Source organism: Pelophylax lessonae, assembly GCF_965119305.1.
Source record: "Pelophylax lessonae genome assembly, chromosome: 11".
Classification (NCBI taxonomy): Eukaryota; Metazoa; Chordata; class Amphibia; order Anura; family Ranidae; genus Pelophylax; species Pelophylax lessonae.
In genome coordinates this window covers 2,536,639-2,562,270 of record NC_138778.1, presented here as the reverse complement: position 1 = coordinate 2,562,270, position 25,632 = coordinate 2,536,639, and the positions used below count along the sequence as shown (strand labels likewise).

Below are 25,632 nucleotides of genomic sequence, written 5' to 3'. Positions count from 1 at the left end.
CGATTCCATTCACGGGGGAAGGTCAGTGTGCTGCTGCTTCTTCTCCCCCCAGCTCCTATGCAGCTGAGAACAGAGGGAGTGTGATCACTTATAAAAAAAAATGGAAGCAATGTATTCATATTGTGTCTTCTTTTATATCTATAAACACATATTTTTGCATTTCATTTCTATTTTATACTGAATGGGTTGTTTTACACGGAGATCGTTTTACAATCCCTTTTAGTAATATATAGATTGTTTGTTGTAAATCTTATGACGCGTTTTTATTTTTCCCGGTCTCAGCCGATCTTCTGCTGGAAAGCTTCAACAACTATCGCTTCTTGTCGAACGGCTACGTGCCGATCCCGGGGCAACAAGACAAGGACAACTTCCAGGAGACCATGGAGGCCATGCACATCATGGGCTTCTCTCATGATGAAATTCTCTGTGAGTACCCCACACCCATCCCCCTCCTGTCCCCACATGGACCCCTCCACTAATACTAACGCACGGCGTCCCTTCTCCGCAGCCATGCTGAAAGTGGTGTCTTCCGTCCTGCAATTCGGGAACATCATCTTCAAGAAGGAGAGGAACACAGACCAGGCGTCCATGCCGGAGAACACAGGTGGGTCTTATGGTGTCACCACAGCTCAAATAGTGGAAATTGATCACCACGTCCCGCCCGTAGGAGGTCATAGGACGTCGTGGACTTGAAGTGAAGATGATGGTTGAAGCTACAGTCAGCGATTCCGTCAGGTAAAAGCCATCCTAGCGGCTGATTAGCTGCTGGATGGCTTTTACAGGTGGCGGGAGGTGATGTCCCCTTCCCGCCACTCACCATTGCCTCGTCAGGCTCTCCCATGTGATTAGAAAGCCCTGTATTCAATCTGGCAGTGCCACTGGGTTACCATAGAGCTTACCCATGAATTTATTTATCACTTTTATTGCTGTCAGAAGGAATGTAGACATTCTTGGGACAGCACTAGGGATGTGACGGGAGAGATCTGGGACCCCAAATCCCTCCTCTGCCCTTTTAAGCACTCAAAACGTCAAGATCTATGTTATTGAAAGCTTGCAATTTTTTATTTTTTTTTTTTGAAAAAGCGCTATTAACATTCCGGTAACCTGGAAGTGATGTCATGTCACCGCTTCCGGGTTTTCTAGTAGAGAGCCAATCAACGCCGATCCCGGTCAGTGCCGATGGGAAGGGATAGCCCAAGTAGGCTACGGGGGCAGTGCTGTATCTTGGCCTAGGCCAACAAGGCCCAGGCCTAGGGCAGCACTTTGCAGGGGGGCAGCAAAAAAGCTGCACCACGCACGAGAAAAAAAAAAACAGCCTCCTCCCGGCTCCCATACTAAAAAGGGTCCCTGCTGGCTTGCGCTACACTTTTAGTATAGTGTCAGTCTTATAGGCAAATTGGGCTGGAGGGCAGGGTCCAGGAGGCAAACCAGTCTAGCACCCCCATAAAGCGGTCACACTGCTACCTCCTGGTATGATATGATGGTATGATGATGGGCACTGATGAGGCTGACCTTATGGAAACTGATGAAGCTACACTGATGGGCACTGATAGACTGTGGTTGTGGTCTGTGGTTTACAGATGATAGGGCGGGTCATAAACAGGAAGGGGTGTGGCCTTTACAGGAACGGGTGCATCGTATTTAAATTAGGGAGTGCACAAGTTTAGTCAGGCCTAGGGCAGCCCAAAATCTAAATACACCACTGCACGGGGGTGGGAGGACAGCGACATCCCCTCCTGCTGCTTGTAAAAGGAATTGAGCAGCTAGTTAGCCGCTCCGATTGCTATTACAATGAAGCCAACTGCCGGCTATAGAAAAAATGGTACGGGGGTGATGCCTGCAGCTGCATATCATCCCGTACAATCCTGAAAGTCCAGTGACGTACGGGAATGTTGCTGGTCTGGAAGTGGTTAACCACTTGCCAACCAGCCGCCGCCTATATACAGTGGCAGGTTCCCACTAATCGCCGTATCTGTACGGCGGTTCGCAGGATCGATCCTGGGGGCCTGTGTGTGCCCACTCACCAGCGGGGAAGCCAATCCACTGGGCCAGTGGGCAACCGCAATCGCTCCCCGTGAAGAGAGGTCGGCGGTCTGCTGTTGTAAACACGGCAGACCGTTGTTCCCTCAGGAATCAATGCAGAGCTCCTCCTATTTAGGATCACAGGTCTCTGTTGATTTCACAAACCCATCCCCCACACAGTTAGAAAGCACCCTGTAGGCTCACATTTAACCCTTTGATCGCCCCTGGGTTAACCCCCTTCCCTGCCAGTGTCATTAGTACAGTGACAATGCATATTTTTAGCCCTGATTACTGTAGTAATGTCACTGGTCCCCCCAAAAGTGTCAAAAATGTCAGTTAGGGGTTCCGATCTGTCGCAGTCCCGCTAAAAATCACAGATCGCCGCCATTACTAGTAAAAAAAATAAAAATGACATAAATCTTTCCCCTAGTTTGTAGATGCGATAACTTTTGCGCAAACCAATAAAGAATATACACTTATTGGGATTTTTTTTTTGCCAAAAATATGTAGCAGAATACAAACTGGCCTAAAATGATGAAAATAATTGATTGTTAATTTTTTTTTTTTTTTTTTTTTTTTATTGGGAATGTTAAATAGCAGAATGTGAAAAATCCGTGTTTTTTTTTTTTTTAATTGTCGCTCTTTTTTTAGTTTTATAGCACAAAAAAATTAAAATTGCAGAGGTAATCAAACACCACCAAAAAAAATCTCTATTTGTGGGGAAAAAAAAAGACATCAGTTTTATTTGGGTACAGCGTCGCACGACCGTGCAATTGTCAGTTAAAGTAACGCAGTGCCGAATCGCAAAATATGGCCTGGTCATGAATGGGGGTAAAACCTTCCGGTCCAGAAGTGGTTAAAGGAAATTTTGTCTTTAGTTTTTTTCTCCAGTTTCCATTTTTATTACAGATCTTAGTTTAGACCCAATAAAATCATCGCTGGGTCTCTGTGATTCTCTATGCAACGCAGGTTAGATCATGGCTGGTGGGAGGGGCTGTACATCGTTTCCTGAAAACATCACCCGGCCTCTGCACTCCTCTCTTCTGTTTTGTGGGCTGTGAACAGAATTCCCCCCAAACCTCATTATTTCAGTTTGTGGCCCCTCTGCACCCCAGAAATTCCTTGGTGCCCCCAATGGGATTGCATAACCGGTGGCACAGATCAGCCTCCATTATCTCCAGTGCAGCTCACATGCTGCAGCCCCTCCCTGCTGGTAATTTGCATCTAATCGTCCTCCAGAAGTTGGGGGGGGAGGGGAGGGTATACATAGCTGGTTGGAAGTGTTTATTTTCATTGGTCCCTGGCTGAGGAGTGCAGAATAGAGGCCAAGAATCTGCGGCCAGACTGACGAAACTCCCAGAGGCCGTCCGAGCCAAGAAATAACCCATTCTTCCCCGTCTAGGAGGAACGTTTAACCCAACGATCAACGCGGAGCGATTATTTACCCCGCGCCTGCGTTCCTCCGATCCCCGCTATATACCGGGCAGATATAAAGGACACAAAGTAATGCAGATCTCTAATCATTATAATAAAGTCTGCGTTCCCCGCCCATGGATTGGACAGCCCATTGATCCCTAGAATACCGGGCACTTTCAGCGATGTCGCACTTTGAATGACAATTGCGCGGTCACACATCGCTGCACCCATATGAAATTCTTGTCATTTTTTTTTCACACAAATAGAGATTTCTTTTGGGGGTATTTAATCACCGCTGGGGGGTTTTTTTTATTTTTTTGCGCTCTAAACGAAAAAAAGATTTTGAAAAAAATGTTTTTCTGTTATAAATTTTTAAGTAATTTTTATTCTTCACTAATGAGCACCGCTGCAAAGGGGGGGGGGGGAGGTGAGGGGGTTAGGCTGAGCGTCTACTCAGATCTCTGTGGCAATCCGAACAGAAGTGCAAGCAGGTACCTTTCCAAACAAAGTACCTGCCCCCCCCCCCCCCCCAAAGAAGATAAGTAGCCAAAGTTGATTTGGGGAGGGGCGGAGTCAGACAATCTGAACCAACAGAGGGGGAGCTTTACAATCAGAGCTAAAGCCCTCCAATCTGAGTCAGAGTGGGGGGTCAGTTTCAAAACTGTGAACCCCCCCAAAAAAAAAGGGAGTCAGGCAATCTGAACCCAAAGAGTTTGAGCTTTCCAATCAGAGTTGAAGCCCTCGAATCAGGGTCAGAGCGGGGGGGACCAACGGGTCGGACCAGGGGGCCCCTTTGATCGGGGTCAGAGTGGGGAGCCCTCGTTTTGGGGTCGGCAAAGAATTGCTAAGTACGGCAATGGAGGGGTGAATATCTTTGAAAGAAGCTTTTTATCTTTTCATTGTCTATTTTAAGTTCCTCTAAGTTAGGTGATCCGAGTGCCCTTCACTCCTCCCCCCTGCCCCCCGTCCAGTCCTTCACTTGTCCCCCGTCCAGTCCTTCACTCCTCCCCCCCCCCGGCCCCCCGTCCAGGCATTCACTCCTCCCCCCTGCCCCCTGTCCAGTCCTTCACTCCTCCCCCCCGGCCCCCCGTCCAGTCCTTCACTCCTCCCCCCGGCCCCCGTCCAGTCCTTCACTCCTCCCCCCTGCCCCCCGTCCAGTCCTTCACTTGTCCCCCGTCCAGTCCTTCACTCCTCCCCCCCCCGGCCCCCCGTCCAGGCATTCACTCCTCCCCCCCCCCGGCCCCCCGTCCAGGCATTCACTCCTCCCCCCTGCCCCCCGTCCAGTCCTTCACTCCTCCCCCCCGGCCCAGTCCTTCACTCCTCCCCCCGGCCCCCGTCCAGTCCTTCACTCCTCCCCCCGGCCCCCGTCCAGTCCTTCACTCCTCCCCCCGGCCCCCGTCCAGTCCTTCACTCCTCCCCCCGGCCCCCGTCCAGTCCTTCACTCCTCCCCCCCGTCCAGTCCTTCACTCCTCCCCCCGGCCCCCGTCCAGTCCTTCACTCCTCCCCCCGGCCCCCGTCCAGTCCTTCACTCCTCCCCCCGGCCCCCGTCCAGTCCTTCACTCCTCCCCCCGGCCCCCCCGTCCAGTCCTTCACTCCTCCCCCCGGCCCCCGTCCAGTCCTTCACTCCTCCCCCCGGCCCCCGTCCAGTCCTTCACTCCTCCCCCCGGCCCCCGTCCAGTCCTTCACTCCTCCCCCCGGCCCCCCCGTCCAGTCCTTCACTCCTCCCCCCGGCCCCCCCGTCCAGTCCTTCACTCCTCCCCCCGGCCCCCCCGTCCAGTCCTTCACTCCTCCCCCCGGCCCCCCCGTCCAGTCCTTCACTCCTCCCCCCGGCCCCCCCGTCCAGGCATTCACTCCTCCCCCCTGCCCCCCGTCCAGTCCTTCACTCCTCCCCCCCGGCCCCCCGTCCAGTCCTTCACTCCTCCGCCCGGCCCCCGTCCAGTCCTTCACTCCTCCCCCCGGCCCCCGTCCAGTCCTTCACTCCTCCCCCCGGCCCCCCGTCCAGTCCTTCACTCCTCCCCCCGGCCCCCGTCCAGTCCTTCACTCCTCCCCCCGGCCCCCGTCCAGTCCTTCACTCCTCCCCCCGGCCCCCGTCCAGTCCTTCACTCCTCCCCCCGGCCCCCGTCCAGTCCTTCACTCCTCCCCCCGGCCCCCGTCCAGTCCTTCACTCCTCCCCCCGGCCCCCCCGTCCAGTCCTTCACTCCTCCCCCCGGCCCCCCCGTCCAGTCCTTCACTCCTCCCCCCGGCCCCCCCGTCCAGTCCTTCACTCCTCCCCCCGGCCCCCCCGTCCAGTCCTTCACTCCTCCCCCCGGCCCCCCCGTCCAGTCCTTCACTCCTCCCCCCGGCCCCCCCGTCCAGTCCTTCACTCCTCCCCCCGGCCCCCCCGTCCAGTCCTTCACTCCTCCCCCCGGCCCCCCGTCCAGTCCTTCACTCCTCCCCCCGGCCCCCCGTCCAGTCCTTCACTCCTCCCCCCGGCCCCCCGTCCAGTCCTTCACTCCTCCCCCCGGCCCCCCCGTCCAGTCCTTCACTCCTCCCCCCGGCCCCCCCGTCCAGTCCTTCACTCCTCCCCCCGGCCCCCCGTCCAGTCCTTCACTCCTCCCCCCGGCCCCCCGTCCAGTCCTTCACTCCTCCCCCCGGCCCCCCGTCCAGTCCTTCACTCCTGCCCCCGGCCCCCTTTCCAGTCCTTCACTCCTGCCCCCTGGCCCCCCGTCCAGTCTTTCACTCCTCCCCCCTGGCCCCCCGTCCAGCCCTTCACTCCTCCCCCTGGCCCCCCATCCAGCCCTTCACTCCTCCCCCTGGCCCCCCATCCAGCCCTTCACTCCTCCCCCCCGTCCAGCCCTTCACTCCTCCCCCCGCCCAGCCCTTCACTCTTTTCCCTGGCCAGCCCTTCACTCCTCCCTCCAGTCCCCCGTCCAGCCCTTTACTCCTCCCTCCAGTCCCCCGTCCAGCCCTTCACTCCTCCCACCGGCCCCCTGTCCAGCCCTTCACTCCCCCACCCCCCCCCCCCCCCTCGGCCCCCCGTCCAGTCGTGCACAGGTGTAGCGGCTCCTCTCCAGGACAGAAATGGCTTCCTCTGATATCACCGCACACTGTGAGCTGAGAGCCAAGAGATAGAAGTCAACGAGTAATCACATCAAAGTCTCAGCATTGTGCGGATTTCCCCTTTAATTACCCAGAATCCTCTGGGCAGCGGATCACAGACAGCCGCGCCCGAACTCTTTGTCTTCCCATCAATCCAAATCACCGACTTCCTATAAAAAGAATGAAAGCAAATCTGTGGTCACAACAAAGAAAAATGAAAATTGGGCAAAAACTTCAAACGTTTGCAGCGCGCGTCCCCCGAGTGTGCGATGTGCGTGGAAGGACGGCGGTCGGGGGAGGGGGGTGCATAGCGCCCGGCTGAAGTAATCAATATCATATTACTCTTCTCAGCAGAGCGACGGGAAAATCCATTCCGTGCCACAAAGACTCTTCCACTGATTACACCATAAAGGGGGATCCCGGGATAAAGTATGGATAGTCTGCTACTAATGTCCACAGTGACCAATAGGATTCACAGGCATGTGCCCATTATGAGGGGTTCCACCATCACTACACACCTGCTGTGCCCATTATGAGGGGTTCCACCATCACTGTGCCCATTATGAGGGGTTTCCACCATCCCTGTGCCCATTATGAGGGGTTTCCACCATCCCTGTGCCCATTATGAGGGGTTCCACCATCCCTGTGCCCATTATGAGGGGTTTCCACCATCCCTGTGCCCATTATGAGGGGTTCCACCATCCCTGTGCCCATTATGAGGGGTTCCACCATCCCTGTGCCCATTATGAGGGGTTCCCCCCATCCCTGTGCCCATTATGAGGGGTTCCACCATCCCTGTGCCCATTATAAGGGGTTCCACCATCCCTGTGCCCATCATGAGGGGTTCCACCATCCCTGTGCACCCGCTGTGCCCATTATGAGGGGTTCCACCATCCCTGTGCCCATTATGAGGGGTTCCACCATACCTGTGGCCATTATGAGGGGTTCCACCATCCCTGTGCCCATCATAAGGGGTTCTCACCATCCCTGTGCCCATTACGAGGGGTTCCCACCATCCCTGTGCTGAGTTCCCGGGTCTGTACCCCCGCTGTGCCCATTATGAGGGGTTCCCACCATCCCTGTGTGGAGTGAAGCAAGGACAGAAAGAAAAGCTGCACACCCCGAGATCAGCAGGCAGCAGCTACAGAGTCCTGATATTCCTCCACGCCTTTATCCAGGCCTCCTGCTGCCACCTGTCTTTCTCAAGACTCCGAATTTTCCCAACCTCACCCAGAATGTTCTGCACCACCACCTCAACAGGGAGGATTTTACTCCGTAAGGATACTCTGGCACCGTGCTAATGGAGTACTAGACTAACTAGAAAAAGTGTTTCCAAATCATAATCCTGGCGAGTCTGGAATGCCCCATACACCCACTCTGCATAGCTCATATGGGGGAGGAAGTGTACACTCAGAGCCCATTATGAGGGGTTCTCACCATCCCTGTGCTGAGTTCCCGGGTCTGGAGTCGGAGCCCTTCAATAAAATTAAGGTACGCTCCCTGCTAATTGAAGAGCCCGGACTTAGCAGGGGGTGTGTCAGACCTCTGCAAGGAGACCGCTGCTTCCACACGGAGTGCAATGGTGTTTCTCTGCAGGATGCTGACAGTGGACAATCTTTTCCATTCTAGGCTTCATCTGCTTTTTAAAATGAACTGCAAGACCCAGCACACCTTTTATTTGGAAGCTCCTGGGATGTATGGAGCTGATATCGGATCATTGGGTTGTGGAATGAAAGGTTCTCTTTTTTATCAGACTGTATGGTGCAGAGCGGTGCAGTACTGCGCATAGTGCAGCATGACGGACATATACCTGCATTAGTTGGGCGGGGTCAATATTATACAGAGCGAGGGGCTGATTTTCAGCAGATGTCGGGGATTTGGCATCTGCCCCCCCCCCCTCTCAGACAACATGGGGGGGGGGGGTTAGGAGGAGGTGAGTTGTGTGCCAGGGCCTCATCTCTTCTCTTCTCATTCCAGCCGCACAGAAACTCTGCCACCTGCTGGGCATCCATGTCATGGAGTTCACCCGAGCCATCCTGACCCCGCGCATCAAAGTGGGCAGAGACTACGTACAGAAGGCGCAGACCAAGGAACAGGTGAGCACCGCCCCCAAAATGTGCGTCTATGAGCGTCTCTGAAGGACATGAAGGGACGCTCACCCCTTATTTTCAGGACACCAGGAGTTATGGTGCGGATACCTTTCCTTCTTCCCTCTATTTATAGACTAAATGTGTTCCTAAAGCGGAGCTTCAGCCCCACCCCTCCCCCCCACCAAAAAATTAAAAGTCAGCAGCTACAAATCCTGTACAAATACTGCAGCTGCTGATATTTTAATATTAGGACACTAGGCATCCAGGCATTTTTTTAATCGGTTCTAGGGTGCTGCCGCCATTCCTTTTAATAGTTCCCTACTGCGCATGCGTGATGAGCGTGGCGCTTTGTGAATGGTCCAGCGGCAGGGGAAGGAGGGGAGGCAGAACTTTTGTGAATGGCAGAGTGGCGGGGGATGGAGGAGGGAGGCTGAGCTTTTGTGAATGGTCCAATGGCGGGGGAAGGAGGGAGGCTGAACTTTTGTGAATGGCCCAGCGGCGGGGGAAGGAGGGGGGGAAGGCTGAACTTTTTTTTAGTGGGGCTGGTGGTAAGCAGTGCGCAGAAGCCTGTGCTTTGCACTTGTAATGCAGTGGTCACAGGTGTAATGCTCTGCAGGCCTCAATGCAAATAATGTAATAAAAGTGCACTTTTTTTTCTGTTAAAGCCGAATTCTGGGAATTCAGCCACTTTGTAAAAAGTGAAGGCACACTCCAAGGAGGTGCATGACATCTCTTGAACTTTATATCTGGCAGGTTTATGACTCTGCCGGAGCATACACCGTCACTCAAGGCTGTGAGAGAGTAGAAAGAAGCACACAGAGGAGCTATGCCTGCCCCTCCTCTCTGCTGCCCATTCACAGAAGCCTCTGTATTTTGTGAATGAGTTGACATAATACAAAGGCTTCTGTGATTGGAAAGGAGGGCGGGCATAGCAGCTGCACTGACTCTAATGTTGAAGATGCTTAGACCTGAAGCATCAGTGTCGGGCTCCCGAAAATACAATGGTAACCGTCTTACTTCCGGGAGTGCAATAAAACTGTCAGATATAAATAATAGAGATAAGTTCAGGAGATGTCATGTACCTCCTTTGACTTAACTCAGTGTGTGCCTTCACTTTTTACAAAGGAGCGGAGTTCTGAAATTTAGCCTTAAAGAGGTTGTAAACTCGTTTGAGTTTTTTTTTTTTTTTTTACACCCTGCAAAAGAAAGACATAATGAGCTAGTATGCATCGCATACTAGCTCATTATGCAATACTTACCTCAGAACGAGCCCCCGCCATGCTGCTCACTCACCTCTATGACGGGCGACATGTCTAGTCGCCCGTCTTCCGGGATCGCGGCATCCGGCCATCTGATTGGCCGGAGTCGCGGTGACGTCACTCCCGCGCACGCGCGCTAGAGCCGACAGTCACGGCACGGGGCTCTGAAGGAACGGCACGATCGGCCGTTCCTTCAGAGCGCATGCGCCAGTGACGTCACTGGCGACATGTAAGGTAAATATCTCCTAAACGGTACAAGTTTAGGAGATATTTACAGTACCTATAGGTAAGACTTATCATAGGATCACCTATAGATACAAGTTGTAGAGGAGGGTTTACTTCCTCTTTAAAGTGGTTCTAAAGTCGGAAGTTTTTTTTTTTATCTTAATGCATTCTGTGTGCAGCAACCCCCATGCCCCCCCCCCCCCCATACTTACCTGAGCCTAATCTTGATCCAGCAATGTTGCACGAGAATCTCGTCTGTCTTGTCTTAAACTGCAGCAGGGAGCCATTAGCTCCTGCTGCTGTCAATCAAAGTCAGTAAGCCAATGAGGAGAGATAAGGGGCGGGGCCCTGCCTCAGTTCCATATCAGAATAGACACACAGGGCAGCGGCTTCGCTCGGGTGCCCCCATAGCAAGCTGTTTGCTGTGGGGGCATTGGCAGGAGGGAGGGGCCAGGGGAGCCGGCGGGGGACCCAAGAGAGGAGGAAAAAAAAAACAAGACTTTACAAACACTTACGTGGATGTATTTATGAAAATGTTGTGAAAGGTTGAGAAGGCTTTTAACCACTTCCCGCAAATCAATGTCCCCTGTCCCTGTGTCCCCTGTCCCTGTGTCCCCTGTCCCTGTGTCCCCTGTCCCTGTGTCCCCTGTCCCTGTGTCCCCTGTCCCTGTGTCCCCTGTCCCTGTGTCCCCTGTCCCTGTGTCCCCTGTCTCTGTGTCCCCTGTGTCTCCTGTGTCTCCAGTCCCTGTACATCGGCTCAGAGAAGTGGTTGTAGCGGGATGATCTGCAGCTGCAGGCATCACCTCGGTACCGTAAAGAGCCGGCGGTTGGCTTTCATGAGATAACCGCCAATGGGGCTCAGCAGCCACTTAGCCGTTATCCCAGCGAATGGGAGGGGACGCCCCCCCCCCTTTCCGCCGCTCTGCCCGGAACTTCCATCCCACCAGGATACCCGAGCAAACAAGCCGGAACGTCTTCTGGCTGGTTGGAGTCCCGAACAATCTTGTGGCAGGATGGTCAGGGAATAAAACCTCCAATAATCCCGGTTGTCTTTTTTGTATAATATTTGATTTTTGCCGGTAATCGGAAGTGTTGGCTTCTCTCTCTTTGCAGGCGGATTTTGCTATGGAAGCTCTCGCCAAAGCAACCTACGAGCGCCTCTTCCGCTGGCTGGTCCACCGGATTAACAAAGCTCTGGATCGCACCAAACGCCAAGGAGCTTCCTTCATCGGAATCCTGGACATCGCCGGCTTCGAGATCTTCGAGGTGAGTCGGGGGAGTTCACCCTCCCCCCCTGCATATCGCATACCTGTCAGTCACCCAGCGATATCAGCATGAAGTCTCATCAGTACAACGAGAACCTTTTACTTTTCTAGGCCCTTTTCACACTTGTGCGACTTTTCCTGTGACTTGAGACGGAAAAGTCGCATGAGAAGTCGTACCCCATGATTTCCATTAAGTACCGTTCATATCTGTGCGACTTCAAAGTAATCCCTGCACTACTTTGGTCCGAATTGAAGTCTAAGACCTCTACTCAGGCATTGCTTCAAGTCCAGTGAAAGTCATGCGACTCAAGTTGTAGAAGTGTGAAAGGGGCCTCATAGGAGCTCCAAATACTCCTAAATAAAATGCTCATGCTTTTGTTTACCAGGTGACCTCTGGAAGATTTACCCCCCTTTATGACCACGCTGTTTTATGCTATTCAGCACTGCGCTACTTTAACTGACAGTTGCGCGGTCGTGCGATGCTGTACCCAAATTAAGTTTGTCCTTTTCCCTCCCCACAATTGGAGCTTTCTTTTGGTGGTATTTCATCACCACCTTATTTTTGCACTATAAAGAAAAAAAGGCTGACCATTTTTTTTTTTTTTTTTTTTTTTTTTTTTTTTTTTTTTTTTTTTTTTTTTAGCAATATTTTACTTTCTGCTATAAAACATTTCCAATAAAAAATTGTCACTGGTTCCCACAAAGTGTCAGTTAGTGTCAGATTGTCCGCCTCATTATCGCAGTCCTGCTATAAGTTGCTGATCGTCGCCATTACTATAATAAAAATTCCAGTGTATATCCCATCGTTTGGCGCAAACCAATCAAAATACGCTTATTGGGATTTTTTTTTACCAAAAATATGGAGCAGAAAACAAATTGGCCTAAAATTATGAAGACATTTGATTTTTTGTTTTTCATTTTTTTTTTTTTATTGGATGTTTTATAACAGGAAGTAAAATTATAATTATTATTATATTATATTTTATTTTTTTACATTTTTTATTGGATATGTTTTTTATGGCAGAAAGTAAAATTATTATTTTTTTTTTTTTCAAAACTGTCGGTCTTTTCTTGTTTATAGTGCAAAAAATAAACCCCAGAGGTGATCAAATACCCCCAAAAATAAGCTTTATTTGTGTGGAAAAAATTGACATAAATTTAATTTGGGGACAGCGTCGCACAACTGCGCAATTTTTAAAGCAGCGCAGTGCCGTTTAGCAAAACATGGCCTGGTCATGAAGGGGGGGTAAATCTTCTGGAGTAGTTAATGGATTCCATTTATAACAGCTGTGCTCATTGTTGACATGCAGCCAATCACATGGTATCGGGTGCTGTGATTGGCCCAGGTACCCCTATAGGAAGGCACAGCTGGTATGAATGAAATTAACTCATAACGGATTTGTGGACAATGTGATCAGGAACTGCGATTTACTGTATCTGTTACAGGAGCGCCCCCAGCAGGCGCCTCCAGTGTGCCAGGCAAGGTATTTTTACATTGCTGAGCCTGGCGTGTCGCCTTTCCACAGTAAACTCTACCCGTCCCTGCATACATACAGCGCATCCGGAAAGTTCTCACAGCGCTTCACTTCTTCCACATTTTATGTTACAGCCGCATTCCAACATGGATTCCATTCATTATTTTCCTCAAAATTCTACAAACCCCTCCCCCATAATGACAACGTGAGAGAAGTTTGTTTGAAATATTTGAAAATTTATTAAAAATAAAAAAGGAAATAAATCCCATGTACATAAGTATTCATACCCTTTGCCATGTACATAAGTATTCGCACCCTTTGCTCAATACTTTGGTGAAGCTCCTTTGGCACCAATTCCAGCCTCCAGTATTTCTGAGTATGATGCTACAAGCTTGGCACTCCTATTTTTGGGCAGTTTCTCCCATTCTTCTTTGCAGGACCTCTCAAGCTCCATCAGGTTGGATGGGGGAGGGTCGATGCACAGCCATTTTCAGATCTCTCCAGAGATGTTCAATCGGGTTCAAGTCTGGGCTGTGGGGGGCCACTCAAGGACATTCACAGAGTTGTCCCGTAGCCACTCCTTTGTTATCTTGGCTGTGTGCTTAGGGTCGTTGTCCTGTTAGAAGATGAACCTTCACCCCAGTCTGAGGTCCAGAGCGCTCTGGAGAAGGTTTTCATTAAGGATGTCTCTGTACATTGCTGCATTCATCTTCCCCTCCATCCTGACTAGTCTCCCAGTTCCTGCCGCTGAAAACATCCCCACAGTCTGATGCTGCCACCACCATGCTTCACAGTAGGGATGGTATTGGCCAGGTGATGGGCGGTGCCTGGTTTCTTCCAGACATGACGCTTGCCATTCAGGCCAAAGAGTTCAATCTTTGTTTCATCAGAGCAGAGAATTTTGTTTCTCATGGTCTGAGAGTCCTTCAGGTGACTTTTGGTAAACTCCAGGTGGGCTGTCATGTGACTTTTACTGAGGAGTGGCTTCCGTCTGGCCACACCCATACAGGCCTGATTGCTGCAGAGATGGTTGTTCTTCTGGAAGGTTCTCCTCTCTCCACAGAGAAATGCTGGAGCTCTGTCAGAGTGACCATCGGGTTCTTGGTCACCTCCCTGACTAAGGCCCCCCTCCCCCGATCGCTGGCTGGGTGGCTGCTCTAGGAAGAGTCCTGGTGGTTCCAAACTTCTTCCATTTACAGATGATGGAGGCCACTGTGCTCATTGGGACCTTCAATGCTGCAGAAATGTTTCTGTACCCTTCCCCCGATCTGTGCCTCCATACAATCCTGTCTCCGAGGTCTACAGACAATTCCTTGGACCTCATGGCTTGGTTTGTGCTCTGACATGCACTGTTACCTGTGGGACCTTATATAGACAGGTGTGCCTTTCCAAATCATGTCCAATCAACTGAATTTACCACAGGTGGACTCCAATCAAGTTGTAGAAACATCTCAAGGATGATCAGTGGAAACAGGAGGCACCTGAGCTCAATTCTGAGCGTCATGGCAAAGGGTGTGAATACTTATGTACATGGCAAAGGGTGTGAATACTTATGTACATGGGATTTTTTCCTTTTTTATTTTTAATAAATTTACAAAGATTTCAAACAAACTTCTCTCACGTTGTCATTATGGGGGAGGGGTTTGTAGAATTGTGAGGAAAATAATGAATGGAATCCATGTTGGAATAAGGCTGTAACATAAAATGTTTAAGAAGTGAAGTGCAGCGAATATTTCTGGATGCTCTGTTTGTTACTCATCTGGGAAGAGGATAAATAAAAAGTCTCATTTTCTTCAGAAACTTCGGTGTCTGCAAATTATAACTCAGAGCTTCCAAATTAGCGGCATGTGATTGGACGGCATGCGTCATCTTCAGTTCATTATCGGTTTCGTCATTTCTAATCTTATCTTTTCTTGTGATTCCTTCGCTTAGATAATTGTTTTTAAAATTGAAGCTGAACTTCGGGAATTAGAATCTCCCCTTCCAGTAAGCCCCACCCCCTCCTCTGCACTGCAAGGGTTAAATTCTGGTTGAGTCTGGGGTTGCGGGGGAGGGGAGGTGTATTTCTTCCCCTATCCCTCGGTCTGGCAGGCTCCAGTACTGATCTCTTCTGCCCAATGCTCTGGGCAATGTGCGGTCCCTCTGCGTCATCCCATACAATTCAGGGCTATGAACCCTGCACTAAACCTAGAAATGATCAGTCTATAATTTTATTGGTCGGTTTATTTTACCAGTGAGAGACGGAATAACAACAAAAATATCCAGAAAAACCCATTTCAAAAAAGTTATAAATTGATTTGCATTTTAATGAGTGAAATAAGTATTTGATCCCCTTAGTAGTTGGTGGAGAAACCCTTGTTGGCAATCAGAGGTCATTGCTCATGAATAAGCACATGGTGTGAAACGCGTCTGCTATCCGGTTCGTCTTGCTACATATTGATGTTGGACTTTTTGATTTGAAGAAATAAAACTTAAGTTTCTACTTCCTGAGACTGGAAGTGCCGCTTTCTTTGTACAAGCATATGGACTTCTTAGGTTGCAGACCTTGGTGAGCACCCAGTCCTGCAGGACTACCACAGTCCTTTCTACAAGCACCAGGTTCACACACATCTCAGGAGGGATTTTCTCCTCTCTGCAGATCCTCTCCAAGGTTAAGGTTTGGAGATGTTTGGTAACTCAAACCTTCATCTCCCTCCACATATTTTCTATGGGATTGATGTCTGCAGACTGGCTAGGCCACTCCAGGACCTTAATGTGCTTCTTCTTGAGCCACTCCTTTGTTGCCTTGGCCGTGTGTTTTGGGTCATTGTCATGCTGGAATTCCCATCCATGACCCATTTTCAATGCCCTGGCTGAGGGAAGGAGGTTCTCACCTAAGATTTGATGGTACATGGCCCCGCCCATCGTCCTTTTGATGCAGTGAAGTTGTCCCCTTAGCAGAAAAACACCCCCAAATCATAATGTTTCCACCTCCATGTGTGACGGTGGGGGATGGTGTTCTTGGGGTCATAGGCAGCATTCCTCCTCCTCCTCCAATCACGGTGAGTTGAGTTGATGCCAAAGATCTTGATTTTGGTCTCCTCTGACCACAACACTTTCCCCCAGTTCTCCTCTGAATCATTCAGATGTTCATTAGCAGACATCAGATGGGCTGTACCATGTGATTTCCTGAGCAGGGGGACCTTGCGGGTGCTGCAGGATTTCAGTCCTCCATGGTGTAGTGTGTTACCAATTGTTTTCTTGGTGACGATGGTCCCAGCTGAGATCATTGAGAAGATTCTCCCGTGTAGTTCTGGGCTGATTCCTCACCGTTCTCCATCATCATTGGAACTCCACGAGGTGAGATCTTCCATGGAGCCCCAGACTGAGGGAGACTGACAGTTATTTTCTGTTTCTTCCAACCAACTGTTGTCACCTCTCACCAAGCTGCCTGGCGATGGTCTTGTAGCCATTCCAGCCTTGTGTAGGTCTCCAATCTTCTCCCTGACATCCTTGGACAGCTCTTTGGTCTTGGCCATGGTGGAGAGATTGGAATCTGATTGGTTGATTCTGTGGACAGGTGTCTTCTATACAGGTAACAAGCTGAGATTAGGAGCACTCCCTATAAGAGAATCCTCCTAATCTCAGCTTGTTACCTGTATAGAAGACACCTGGGAGCCAGAAATCTGCTGATTGATTGGGGGATCAAATACTTATTTCACTCATTTTATAACTTTTTTAAAAAAAAAATTTTCTGGATATTTTTGTTATTTTGTCTCTCACTGGTAAAATAAACCGACCAATAAAATTATAGACTGATCATTTCTCTGTCAGTGGGCAAACATACAAAATCAGCAGGGGGTCAAATACTTTTTCCTCTCACTGTATATGTTCTGTAAAGAATATCACACCTGCTCATGGTTTAGTTTTTTGCATCTTTTATTGTGATTTGTTACATTGTGGCGGCTCTCACTCTTCCTTTCCTCTTGCAGCTGAACTCCTTTGAACAGCTCTGCATCAATTACACCAATGAGAAGCTTCAGCAGCTCTTCAACCATACCATGTTCATCCTGGAGCAGGAGGAGTACCAGCGGGAGGGCATCGAGTGGAACTTCATCGACTTTGGCCTGGACCTCCAGCCCTGTATTGACCTCATCGAGAGGCCGGTAAGTACGCTCGTCCATTGCGTGCAGCAACCTAGAGCCAATCAAACCTCATCCTTTACCTGCTGTGTGAGAGAGTCCTGATTGATGTGTGAGAGGGGTTCTGTATACATTCTGTGTACAGAGCGCCTCCAGGTGGTCAGATTGAATTTTACAAGAAAAAATTAGATTGAAAGGGAATTTGAGATTTGAGACATTTTAAATACAATGCGTCAAAATTGCATATGCTATATTATTTTTTTCCCGAAGTTAACCTTTAACCGCTTCATGCCCGCGCTATAGCAGAAAGACGGCGACAGCGCAGACCTAAGTTGCCGGGAGGGCGTCCATGTACATCCTCCTGTGCTCACGCTGCTTGCACGCCCCCTGTGGGGCACGGGCGATGCGCTTTGTAAACAGCGAGTCCATGAGACTCTGCTGATAACCGAACATATCCCGGCCCCCTTACCACGTGATCAGCTGTCAGCCAATGACAGTGATGTAGCAGAAGCTGGTAACCGGCTTTTCTTTCCTCACAATGACCGCATGAGGAGAAAAAAAAAAAAGCAGATTACCGGTTTGTGTAAACGGGACATTGGCCCTGCACACGGAGAGTCACGGCTGCCTCATCAGTGCCCACCAGTGCCACCTAACAGTGCCCATAAGTACTGCTCAGCAGTGCCCACCAGTGCCGCCTATCAGTGCCCATCAGTGCAGCCTCATCGGCGCACATCAATGAAGTAGAAAAGGTACCTGTTTGCAAAATTTTATAACCAACTATGAACCTTTTTTTTTTTTTTTTTTTTTTTTTTTTTAATTTTGGTCCTTTTTTTTTTTTCTTTTTTTACACACACCCCTGCTGCATATTACACACACCCCCTGCTTATTACACAGCCCCCCTGCACACACCCCCTGCTTACAGCCCCCCCTCGCAGCTTCCCCCCCCCCATAGAGAATTATAGGGATTATAGGGTGTGTCCTAGAGAATATGGGGTGTGTCCTAGAGAATATGGGGTGTGTCCTAGAGAATATGGGGTGTGTCCTAGAGAATATGGGGTGTGTCCTAGAGAATATGGGGTGTGTCCTAGAGAATATGGGGTGTGTCCTAGAGAATATGGGGTGTGTCCTAGAGAATATGGGGTGTGTCTTAGAGAATATGGGGTGTGTCCTAGAGAATATAGGGTGTGTCCTAGAGAATATAGGGTGTGTCATAGAGAATATAGGGTGTGTCATAGAGAATATAGGGTGTGTCATAGAGAATATAGGGTGTGTCATAGAGAATATAGGGTGTGTCATGCAGAATATGGGGTGTGTCCTAGAGAATATGGGGTGTGTCCTAGAGAATATGGGGTGTGTCATAGAGAATATAGGGTGTGTCATGCAGAATATAGGGGGTGCGTGTCATACACTCCCTGTTCTCCGGGACAGTTTGTAGTAATAATGTTAATATCTGAGACTTTAGTTTCATACATCTCAGAAACGCAGGAATGTTATTGGGGGAGGGTTCTCATTGGGTGTTCCTGGGAGAAAATTGAGGATTATTTCCCTCCTGATCGGGACACTAAAGGCCCGTACACACGATAAAATCGGAAGTAAAATTTCTTGCTGCACTGGTGAGCACGGATGGGGCTGCACTGATGGGGCTGCACTGATAGTTGGCACTGATGGGCAATGATAGTCGGCACTAGGTGGCATCACTGGTGGGCAGTGATTGGCATCACTGGTGGGCACGGTTGGGGCTGCACTGATAATCAGGACGCTGGTAATCACTGCCCTGCTGATCAGTGTAGATTTCTCCTGTGTGGATTTGGCAGTTATCGGCTCTCCTCTCCTTGCGAGCTGTCAGTGTGAGGAGAGGAATGCTGATAACTGGAAAATTCTGTTTGCACTGTGATTGGCTCTTTACCCAGATCTGTGATCAGCAGTGTCCTTCGGACTCAGCAATCAATGATCACTCCCGATGCGCGCCGCAGGGGGTGCGCGGGAAGCGCAATCACAGGAGGACGTCATATGACACCCTCCTGGAAATACGTGACATCGCTGTAGCCATCATTCGGCTATAGTGCCGTCATGAAGAGGTTAAAAGTTAAATCCATCTTTTGCTAAAACAAAAACAAATTCCCCCATAATTGGAGCATTTTTTTTTTTTTTTGCATTTTGCAAATGACCCACGGGAAGCATTGCGGCCGCGATCAGTGAATGGTAGGGGTGATGCCGCCTCCAGCTCTGTCCATACCAGACATTCAGTTAGAGAGCTGGAGGAGGCGTCAATGGACTGTGACTGTGGTGATCACGGTGGTAGATGGGACTTGTAGTTCATCCATTTACAGATCTCTGTGAATAAATGACACACCGGTGCAAGTGGAGACCTGCAGAGCCACGCTGAATTCAGAAGTAATAGATGCTATGGGTAAAAGAACCCCCGCCATGCTGTCAGAGGAGGGGAGGGGGGTGTGGTTTAGAGGGGGTGGGGGGTCGGCTTGAAACTATGCTACACCCTAAATATTATCATGGTGGAGTTGGCCTTTAACCCTTTCTGTTGTTACAGTAGACCATCACCACTGCAGAATTTCTTTTCAGCCTTTGTTGTCTGTCTCTCCTCCCCCCTAGGCCAATCCTCCCGGGGTCCTGGCTCTGCTGGATGAGGAGTGTTGGTTCCCCAAAGCCACAGACAAGACCTTTGTGGACAAGCTGGTGCAGGAGCAGGGCACCCACTCCAAGTTCCAGAAACCGCGCCAGCTGAAGGACAAAGCCGATTTCTGCATCATCCATTACGCCGGCAGGGTAGGTGGCATCGGCGCCTCCTCCGAATCTGACTACGGAGTCACACGCCGTCACTAATCGTACACAATGCTTTGTAGTCACACAGTTATGTGGATGAAATAAATATATAATGGCACCATCCCTTAATAGCAAATGTAAGAATGAGAAATCTCAGCTGAACTCCAGGAATTCCACTTTTTTTTTTTTTTCGTTTGCTGGCCTAATATGGGTTAAGTCCAACGAGGTGCATGGCACTTCCTTATCTTATGTCTTTCATTTACAAATTGCAGTTTTAGTGCACTGTCCTTTCATAGAAGACTTTGAGTTTTGTGAATGGGTTTACATAATACAAAGCGCTCTGTGAATGGGCAGGAGAAGGGGAGAGGGTGGGCATCATGGTTGCATATGACTGGAGCTAAGACCAGGAGGTTGGAGCAGGGGAAATACAGAGATGGCGATGTTCCTGGTGCTCCATAATAATATACATTTTAAATAAAGTCCACGAGGTGGTATGCACCCTATTGGACTTAACCCAAGGTAAGCCAGCACAATCAGCTAGAAAGTTCACCTTTAAGGTAGAATGCTTCACCCGGCAAGCTAGAGGCTTTCAATTGCATTACACAGTGAAGCTGCCTAAATTTGCATTTACAACGGTATCCTCTCCTGCAAGGTGATAGCCAGCAACACAACTTTTTACCAAATCTGGTTTATTTTAGGAACATTACTGTTGTAGCTGGGCCCTCCTGCACCTCGGTTGGGCCCTGGGCTCCTGCACCTCGGTTGGGCCCTGAGCTCCTGCACCTCAGTTGGGCCCTGGGCTCCTGCACCTCGGTTGGGCCCTGGGCTCCTGCTTAGTGTTTTGGCGATTTTCTACCACCTCACTTATTCACTTAATGATAAATCTTATAAGTGATTCCAACCTTTTGTCTATAAAAGAATCTAGCCAATGCTGTTGGAGATATTTCCAATAAAATCAATAACGAATGAGAACTGCTAAAAAAAAAATAAAGATCTAATTTAATTTTACAGAAAATAAACTTTAGATTAATCAATTATCAATATTTAAATATAACATGGATGATAAAATCTTAAAAGCAGTGATGTTACGAATACAATGTTACCAATGGACAGAGAAAGTTACAGTGTAATGTAACTTTTGTTTTGTGTAACTTTCTTTGTCCATTGGTAACATTGTATTCATAACATCCCTGCTTTTAAGATTTTATCATCTACTTTTCTACCACCTTACTATGGATCTTATAAGATTTATCATTAGGCCAATAAGTGAGGTGATAGAAAATCGCCAAAACACTGGGCTGCTTTGTGGATGATCCAGCATTAAACACGGGCGCCATAAGTCCTGGCTTCTTCTTATTGCCAGTTACAGGTCTGCGGTCTCTCCCTGCAGGTGGACTATAAGGCGGATGAGTGGCTCATGAAGAACATGGACCCTCTGAATGACAACGTGGCCACCCTCCTTCACCAATCCACAGACAAATTTGTGGCCGAGCTCTGGAAAGATGGTAGGAAAACGACTCATTGATTCTTTTGTTTTAGACTTAAAGTGGTTGTAAAGGCAGAAGGTGCATTCTATGCATATAGGTGATGTGTGCAGCCCCCCCCCAATACTTACCTGAGCCCCCTCTCAATCCATTGATGTTCACTAGAGCCTCTCCTAGGACTCGCACTCCTGATTGGCTTTTGGCAGCAGCGGGAGCCAATGGCATCCACAGCCAGTGAGCTAATCAGGATGGGGTGGGGGCGTACCCTGGCTCCATGTGTATGTGACACAGAGCTGCTGATCAGGAGCGCGCCTGCTGTGGGGGCAGGAGGGAGGAGCCAGGAGCGTGGGACCGGGGAAGAAGAGGATCCGGGCTGCTCTGTGCAAAACCATTACACAGCGCAGGTAAGTAAAACATTTTATTCAAAGAACAAGACTTTACAAATACTTTAAATGTTTCTTTTGTGATAATAATTCAAATCTGTCAAAGGACTTCACGTGGAATATGAAGCATTTCGGCATTTCTTTTTATTTTTTGGTATTGGTAACCGCTCTTGATGATCAGAGTCTGACATGGGCAGGACAAGGATAAGGAAATATTCCCCCCTCCCCTATGCTCTGTGTGCTTGGCTGAGATCCAGGAGCAGCCCACTTCCATATAAGGAAGTCCGCCTACATTCTGCGCTGCAGAAGCCGCAGAGTCCTTTCAAGCAAGTGTCGCAGTTAGTGAAGTTTTCTGTGCTGGGGAGTCACAGAACATCTCCATAGTGTATGGCTGTGAAATCGGGGAAATTCCATGACCATAAAGAGCGCTGTACTGATTATTTCCAACCTCTCTTCCTTTTTTTATTTTTGTTTTTTTCCTTAACTTCTGCCAGACATACAGACTGTCCAGAGAACCTCCTTTTATGACCACCTATGTGGAGGTGATTTTATTGTTCATAGATTAGACCTGGATGTAGAGAGCAGCTATTAGACTAGTCTGCACGCTTGCAGCGGAGATACGATAGAGGAGGTAGAATCTGCTTTACCAGCTTAGATTTGCTTCGTGCCACAGTCAGGTGTACATAGCAAATTGCAGCGGCACTAGAAATAAATGATAAGGGGGCGAAGGAACCAGATAATGTTATGTCTTACTGACCCCATGACCTACTCTGCCCTCTATGACCTGTACCCCCATAACCTGCTCCCCTCCCCCTGTATGACCTGCTCTGCCCTCTATGACCTGTACCCCCATAACCTTCTCCCCTCCCCCTATATGACCTGCTCTGCCCTCTATGACCTGTACCCCCATAACCTTCTCCCCTCCCCCTATATGACCTGCTCTTTTCCTTCCTGCTCCCTCATTTGCCTCTCTCAAATACCCCTCCACCCACATTTGCTACTGGGTGACCTTCTCCCCCCCACCCCCACATATGACCTGCTCCTTCCCCTCTCTTCCATGACCTGCTCCTTCCATGACCTGCTCCTTCCATGACCTGCTCCTTCCATGACCTGCTCCTTCCATGACCTGCTCCTTCCATGACCTGCTCCTTCTCATCCCTTCCACCCCTTCTCCCTCCTCCCTTCCACCCCTCCCTCCTCCCATGATCTGTGCTCTCTTTCAAACATTTCGGATTGAAGGCAGAATTGTCGCGATTCTGCCTGCAATCCCATACCATTGCAAGACGTGGGACGCTCGTGCGATTCCCGTGACTTGCAATGGCACCCCAAACGCGGTATGATTTTGCCGCCAATGTCACCCACTAATCACGGTAAAATCATGCAAACAGACTCGCGGGACGCCTGTCACCCCAAAGAAGTTCTTGTATTCATATTTATTTTTAATCTCATTAATTTTTATTTATTTAATTTTTTTTGTATTTACAGTTATTTTCATATTTATATTTTCATTTTTTTTTCTTTTTTTATATTTGTTTTTTCTATTTACATTTATTTTTATTTGTATTTACATTTATTTTCATATTTACGTGTATATTTTGTTTTTTATATTTATTTTTATTCTCATTTATTCCTTTTCATTTTCCACTCTGACATCCACTTTCACTCCTGCCTCCCTATCTTTGCATCACCTCCCATCATTTCCATCTCACTATTTCCCAGTTCCATAGACATTCCCATTTCCTCCCAGCATATTCTCTCTTTTCCTGGTTTTCTTCCCCCAGTTCCTCTTTTTTTGCACACTTCATTTCTCATCTTCACCTTACAACCCAGGACGATCGATCGCACACACCTGTCAGCTCTTATTAGTGATTACAGAAAAATCATTTGAAAACCAGTCATTTGGACAGTTCATTTGTTTTCAGGACAAGTTTGGAAAATTTCTGCCGAATGAACAATAAATTATAAAGTTAACCACTTGCCGACCCCCCCGTACTGCATTTGTACTGCGGCAGGTCGACTCGATTACCAAGGGCCGGGACAAGGGGTGGGAAGGAGGGGAGGTTGCCCTGGGCGCAATGGCTTATTGCAGGTAAGGGGGGCGCAGTTTGACATCCTTGCCCTGGACGCTGGATGACCTTGTCCCGTCACTGCTTTTACCTGAACGTTATTTCATTCAACAGACACTAGGGGGCGACTAGGGGACTGATTGGACAGAGAGGGAGCCAATCAGCGGGTCCGGCGGAGCTGATGTCTGCTGGCCACCTACGATTGTTCGCCAGAGAGGCAGAACGGCGATCTGACGGGAGAAGATAGAGATCTTGTGTCTCTGCTAAGCAGGAAGGATCTCTGTCTTCCCCCCATTCAGAGCCCCTCCCCCACACAATTAGTGAGCACTTCCTAGGCCAGTGATGGTGAACCTTGGCACCCCAGATGTTTTGAAACTACATTTCCCACGATGCTCAACTACACTGCAGAGTGCATGAGCATCCTGGGAAATGTAGTTCCAAAACATCTGGGGGGCCAAGGTTCACCATCACTGCCCTAGGCACACAGTTAACTCTTTGATTGCCCCTGATGTTATCTCCTTCCTTGTCAGTGTCAGTACAGTGACAGTGCATATTTTTAGCACTGATCGCTGTATTAGTGTCACTGTTACAGCCAAGGTGTGGTCATTCCAAAAACTATTTTATCTGTTGTCACCAGCGGCCGCAAAATCTTCATTATGACGCGGGGTCACATATGGAGAAACAGAAAGGGGGTGGATAATGGGGGGGGGGGGGGGGGGGACACGGTGAATATGTTTCAGACAGAAAATGTCTTAAAGGTGAACAGCCGCCTTTAATCTCTATGGACACTCCAGGCAGCATATTAGACGACCGTCACTAAGCCCCGCCTTCTTCTCTGTAGTGGATCGTATCGTGGGCCTGGATCAAGTGGCCGGAATGACGGAGACGGCCTTTGGATCCGCCTATAAGACGAAGAAGGGAATGTTCCGAACGGTGGGGCAGCTGTATAAGGAGTCCCTGACCAAGCTGATGGCGACGCTGCGGAACACCAACCCAAACTTTGTGCGCTGCATCATCCCCAACCACGAGAAACGGGTAAGAGGAGGCGGGAGGGCGCTGCAATAAAGTGCTGCTGTTTTTGAATCTGCTTTTCTTGATTCTGTCCTTTTAGGTGCTTTTCCATTTGCAATGGCATTCAGCTTTTATTTTTTATACATTTTAAATCTGCACAGCGCTGCGACTGCTTAACCTGGTTTACTGCACACTGCGAGCCTTCATTTCTTCCCTCCACCCTCATTAAAGTAGAACTTTTTTTTTTTTTTCATTTTGGATAGAATAAAGAGGGGGGGGGGGGCTATATTTTTTTTCAGAATTGTCGCTCTTTTTTTGTTTATAGTGCAAAAAATAAAAATCGCAGAGGTGATCAAATACCACCAAAAGAAATCTCTGTTTGTGGAAAAAAAAGTACATCAATTGTATTTGGGCACAGCGCAATTGTCAGTTAAAGTAACGCAGTTCTGTATCGCAAAAAATGGCCTGATCATTAAGAGGGTAAAACCTTCCGGAGCTGAAGCGGTTACAAAACGTAAATTTATATTATTATTAGAATGTAAAGTTGTGAAGTAGTTTAATCTTTTCCCCAAATTTAAGTAGATATGACCATCAGTAGACATAATGTAACCCTTTCAAAAAAACTGAATTAAAAGTGTAAAAATCTAAAAAAGGAAAATAAAAAAAATGTAAATCCCCCGAGTGCTCGCACGCAGAAGCGAACGCATACGTACGCTGCGCCCACATATGTAAACAGCGTTCAAACCACACATGTGAGGACTCCCAACAATCATTGGAGCCAGAGCAGTAATTCTAGCACTAGACCTCCTCTGTAGCTCTAAACTGGTAACCTGTGAATATTTTTAAAGCGTTGCCTATGGAGACCGTAGTTTAGCCCCATTCCATGAGCGTGCGCAATTTTAAAGCGTGACACATTGGGTATCTATTTACTCGGTGTAACATTGTCTTTCACATTA

General features: G+C 48.9%; 1 protein-coding gene across 1 annotated transcript in view; it reads left to right on the top strand.

Annotated features, from left to right (window-relative positions):
• MYH10 (myosin heavy chain 10) overlaps positions 1-25,632 on the top strand; it is a 184,037-nt gene that overhangs the window by 126,588 nt on the left and 31,817 nt on the right. Inside the window, 8 exon segments of the mRNA XM_082271489.1 lie at positions 283-426; positions 509-604; positions 8,494-8,612; positions 11,204-11,356; positions 16,802-16,975; positions 19,562-19,735; positions 21,123-21,237; positions 24,507-24,700. Of these exon segments, the coding sequence (XP_082127615.1) occupies positions 283-426; positions 509-604; positions 8,494-8,612; positions 11,204-11,356; positions 16,802-16,975; positions 19,562-19,735; positions 21,123-21,237; positions 24,507-24,700 (1,169 nt within the window).